At 38.9% G+C, this 5,027-nt stretch overlaps 1 protein-coding gene across 5 annotated transcripts in view; it reads left to right on the top strand.

The window, feature by feature from the left end:
* Nucleotides 1-5,027, top strand: part of kif21b (kinesin family member 21B) — a 100,498-nt gene that overhangs the window by 67,488 nt on the left and 27,983 nt on the right. For 3 of the 5 annotated variants that reach the window (XM_015400342.1, XM_015400346.1, XM_015400344.1), the window contains exon 27: nt 1,824-1,862. The exons of the other annotated variants lie outside the window; for them this stretch is intronic. In XM_015400342.1, the coding sequence (XP_015255828.1) occupies nt 1,824-1,862 (39 nt within the window). The remainder of the gene's footprint in view (nt 1-1,823; nt 1,863-5,027) is intronic. 5 annotated transcript variants of the gene reach the window in all.

Genomic DNA, 5,027 nt, shown 5'->3' on the forward strand with positions numbered 1-5,027 from the left:
CTTTATAGTGAACCCAGTTATTTCACCATTCGGACAGGCGATCACTACTTTTCGATCATGTGACTCCAGCTCTCTGCATGGTTTCTGCTGCATCTTTATTGTCTCTCACCCCCATGCTTCAGGAGGAGAGCTATTGCAAAGCATTGTGGGATCTATTTGCTCCTCTAGTGACCATGCTTGCACACTGTTTTTCAAGGTGCATTGTGGGGAATTTTGAGTCCAATACATTATCATCCACTAAACATTCGGACACTCATCTAAAATGGCGTTATGACGGATGTTTGGACACAGCCAGGGTTTTAATGAATTCAAGACAGATTTATTGTGGTCTTTTTATAGAAAAATCCTTTAGCGGTTAGCATGACCAACAGTTATAACATCAATCCTTTCTTCAGATTTCCATTGAAATTAACCGCTATAATAACAAGTCGAAGAAACTATGACTAACAACAACAATTAATTGCCCTATGGGTTTAATAAAATGCTTATCAAACCTCCTCCCCACACCCCGCTCTCTCTTGTTGTGTCTGCGCATTCGCAGTAGTTCTAATCCGCACATGATGCACGAATTATTGTAATGGCTGCACGCTCTCACTCGCATTAAAAAAACACCACCTCGCATAGTCTAAAATCTGGATAATTTATCCTGCTCCTGGGCATCCGTGAACAACTATCTATATCAGGGAGACTTGGGATGTCTGAAAATGTATTGAATGGCCCAACCTCCCCCACTTCTTAACATCAGCCAGCTCCTTTGTATCATGTCTTTTGTTACTGGACAGACAGATTAATCCAGGTGTTTCTGACCTAAGTAACTGTGATGACAAAGGCCAGACACACCTGGATTAATCAATCTGTCCATTAATGAAAGACAGGTAACTCTAGAGTTGGGTAAGTTCAGGAAGTAGAGGAATTAGGCATAAGTCCTATTTGAATTCAGACAATTTAATAAAAGTTCTTCCTCCTTTCTAAATCCAGAATGTTAAAAGACATTAGAAGGCTCAAAAGGATAAAACTTTTTTAGAAGATATTTTTTTGCCTTCCTGTTACATGCTGAAACTATCCCTCCCTCTCCTGCATGAACGACAATACATGCATAAATGTATATGCATAAATAATAGTTTCCCTTTGAAAAGCTCCTCTACTCTGTGCTTCCTCTGACTGTTTTAATAAACCTCAATAAGGCTGAATGTTTCCAACACTGTTTCGCCATATGGCACTTCTATATAAAAGAGTTGTTAGCTTGACCTGCTGGGACTAAAGTATAGTGGATTCAATGTTTGAGAACGGCTTTAAGCATTTCACACTCCACCTGTACTTGTAAGCTTATAAGCATTATAGTGCAGTCTGTACAGTATATGCAACACTTTTTAGTTGATTTACAGACACCATGCTAACCTAACTAGCTGTGGGCTTGGCTAAATGTACACTAGCTAACTAAATGGCTTGATTGTTCTCTACCCAGCTCTTGACAAGAAAGTAACTGACTGTATTTCCTCAAATGTCTCACTTCAAAGATTTAACCCTTAATGTTTAACACCGCTTAAAAGTCTGCTGAATGTTTGTTGGTGTGGCTGGACTGAAACGAACATTGGTCAATGAATATATTTTGTTCAGTTATTTCCAAGGCGAACTGCCGTAACCTACTGAACAAGATTTATTTTTGACTGAACTTTCCTGCCTGTTTTGTCCACTTATGTCCGAACCCCTTTTCTACTACTAGTCTGTACTCCTATTATTTAACCCTTCTGTCTTTTCTCAACGTGGTTAACCCTTTCCTCTTCCCACCTCCCGCCTTCTCCTCGCTCCTCTTCTGCCTCCAGGTCGGATGACAGCGACTCCTCGCTCTCCGAGGTGCTCAGGTAGAGGAATCGTGTCTGTTGTTTGCTGTTTTCCCTTGTTTTGCCTGTTTAACTTGTATGGTGTCTTGTCTCCATTCCCGCCTCTCCCTTTAAGTCCTCCATGGTTGAAATCACTGTGAAATGCATGCATTAACCATAGGTAGCTCTTTTCTATCTTTGCCATGCTGTGTTTCTCTGTGGTCCCATGCAGGATCATTAAGAACCAAACTACTTTTTACATTTTTTTTGCCTCGCTGTTGAAAAGCATTTAAAGGTGCCTCTGCAAAACACCTGTATTTTCTGTACCCTGTAGAACTGAATGACAGTATAGGGATTTTTAGCTTATTTTTGATTAAAAGCCTTTCAATTTATGGTAGCAAAGTAATGCTGTGCTGTCAAGCACTAGATAAAAAAAACAGTATTATCAGTGTATTTCTTATTTTTTGGTCTTAGACGGTTAACTTGATCTATGTAAAAACTAAAACAAAACTAAACCCATCTATTCAGTTGTGAGCCAACTATCCAACAGGCTCTTAAATGGTCAATATCTTTAAAAATAATCAATTTACTGTATTTTCTTATAGTTTGAAAATAAAATATGGCAAACCCTCAGACCTTAAAAATGTAAGCTGACTTTAATATGCATTCTCCTTAATGAACAGCAGGGGTCGACATTTAGTTTTTAAAGGAACATGATTTTCTTTTTTCACCTGCCATTTGCCTTTATCAACACAGTTATGATATCTAAAAGATTCATTACATCACCTAGAAGTAGTGCAAGATATAAAGCATGTATTCCCACCATTCCTGCAGGATATCTCATGGTAGATTACCTCCAACAAGTACCTGGTCTGTGAGGCTAGTAAGATGATGGAGTGAGCCAGTGTGACACGTCGGCAGCTAATCCGCTCTGCAGACCTGCACGCTGCTTTCTTCTCACTCATCGGTGTCTTGCATACATTCAAGCAGGGAGCCTGTACTGCTCTCTTCCACATGCTGAAATAAAATCATGTACACGTCCTGCCTTCCTGTGCACCCAGCCAAAGCAACACATTTAGATTATTTCCACACGATTCCAACTGGGAAAATCTCCAGCTGCGAAGTATTTGTATGAACAAGAGCTGAGAAGGAAACAAAATTTTATTTCTGGTGATCACATACAGGGTTTATAACTTTTACTGTTTTGTATAAATATGTGTTAAACACTTTTAAAGTCAGATGTTTATTTAATCGCTCTTGTTACATAAAATAGGAAGTTTTAGTTACTTCGGAACATTTCCTGTTAACTGATCTTATTTTTTTTTTTTATTTTTTTTTTAGATTAAATCACTAGGGACAGAAATATTTACATCCATTCAATCAATACGTTGTAATATAGGCTGCTTTTATTACATTACAAAAGGTCGGAGGGGAGAGCGGGGGATCTTTGACCTTTCCAGCCCAAGACAAACCTAGGTCCTCTCACAGTCCATATTCTCTTAATCCAGAGGGAAAGGTTGCTTTTTTTCCTGTAGTTTGTGTGGATCCAGGCTGTATATTTTGGATCATTTTCCTGCAGAGAGATCCACTGATTGATATTTTCAAGTTACTGGAAAAAAGTACCAGATTTGCATTAATTGTTGTTCTAAGAGCTGAACAATGCCATGCACTATATTGACTTTTAGAGGAGATGCAGTCCTCCCAGTAACAAAGAACTCCACCTAACATAGTAATAATAGGTATAAGGTATATTTTTACATCCTGTTTCACATATTTGGAGAATTGCTGTCTTTATTTTCTGCTGCTTTCTGTTATTGATGTTTTTTAATTCAGTTTATTGCTATAGCGCCAATTCACAACACATGTCATCTCAAGGCACTTTACAGTTCACCGATCATACAGTCAAATTAATTCAAAGTTTTCTATCTAAGGAAAACCAGTTGATTGCATCGACTCATTGACTCAAAGGCAATCCCTCACACTAAGTATGCTTGTAGCAACAGTGGAGAGGAAATACTCCCTTTTAACAGGAAGACACCTTCACCACAACCAGACTCAGTGTGAGCAGCCACCTGCCGAGGCAGACTGGGGTTCAAGGAGACAGAAGCAGAGATACAAAAAGGCCCTTTATATTTATTAGAAAAAGCTATTGACCCAAAAAAGAAGAATACGCTCTAAGGTTAGATTTAAAATGTTTTGCATGCATTTATACTACTCAGTATATAACATTTATTTCAAGGCTTTCATAAGAATTGTCAATAAATGTGGGGAATTAGAAGGTATATGAAGAAACACACTTGCAGTTAGTTTTTATAAAATATTTTTAAAGGGACTGTGTGCAATATAGTTGTCTTATTATGAACAAAAAACAAGTTTTGCTTTAATAAATACATATTCTGTAAAAGTTACTTACCTGGCAGGGGCGATACCTTGGTCATGAAGGAGGTTCACCCAGAGAGAGGCTCGGCCATTGCACTACGGCTATGCTCACCTTTGCAAATTCCCCAAATGTGGGAATCTCGACTGTTAATTTGAGGTAGTGGGGGACTGCGAACGCGCTTTCCCCTGGTTTATGTCCAAAGAAATAAAGCCTCAATTCCTTGATGTTTTCTGCCAAACTGTCAAAGCACTTTAGTATACAGTAGAAAATACAGTGCAGTCCCTATAACAAAATTGGGAACATTTGAATAATGGTAGAAAATACAGTGCAGTCTCTATAACAAAATTGGGAACATTTGAATAATGTTTATGGCTGTTTGTCAAGGTTCTGCCGGGTGATGGGGCTAGTTGGGGGAGTGGCAGGCTAGTGATTAGGGCATTGCGTTTGGAATTCAGAGACCCTTAACCCCACACAGCTCCCCGGGTGCCGCGCAATGGCAGCCCACTGCTCCCCAAGGGGATGGGTTAAATGCAGAGAGTTCATTGCTCTGTACTTCTGGCAGTGTAATGACAATAAAAAGCTGGATACGTTTAATAACATCACTTCAAAAATGAAAGCACTCTCATAGCTTGGAATAGAAATACTTAGAGGACAGTTCACCTAATCAGAGACACCATGTTGCGTCTGCATGTTTGATCAGAGTAGTTGAAAGGGGTCAAACTTGTCAATGTTGTGTTTTACCTGAAATTTGGAAAATTTCTATTTTAAAAACAATCCTGTCTTAAAATCTGTATCTTATGCAGGCCTGTTAGTTATAAGTCAGCTTG

Source organism: Cyprinodon variegatus, unplaced genomic scaffold (assembly GCF_000732505.1).
Source record: "Cyprinodon variegatus isolate N-32 unplaced genomic scaffold, C_variegatus-1.0 Scaffold1094, whole genome shotgun sequence".
In the NCBI taxonomy this organism is placed as follows: domain Eukaryota; kingdom Metazoa; phylum Chordata; class Actinopteri; order Cyprinodontiformes; family Cyprinodontidae; genus Cyprinodon; species Cyprinodon variegatus.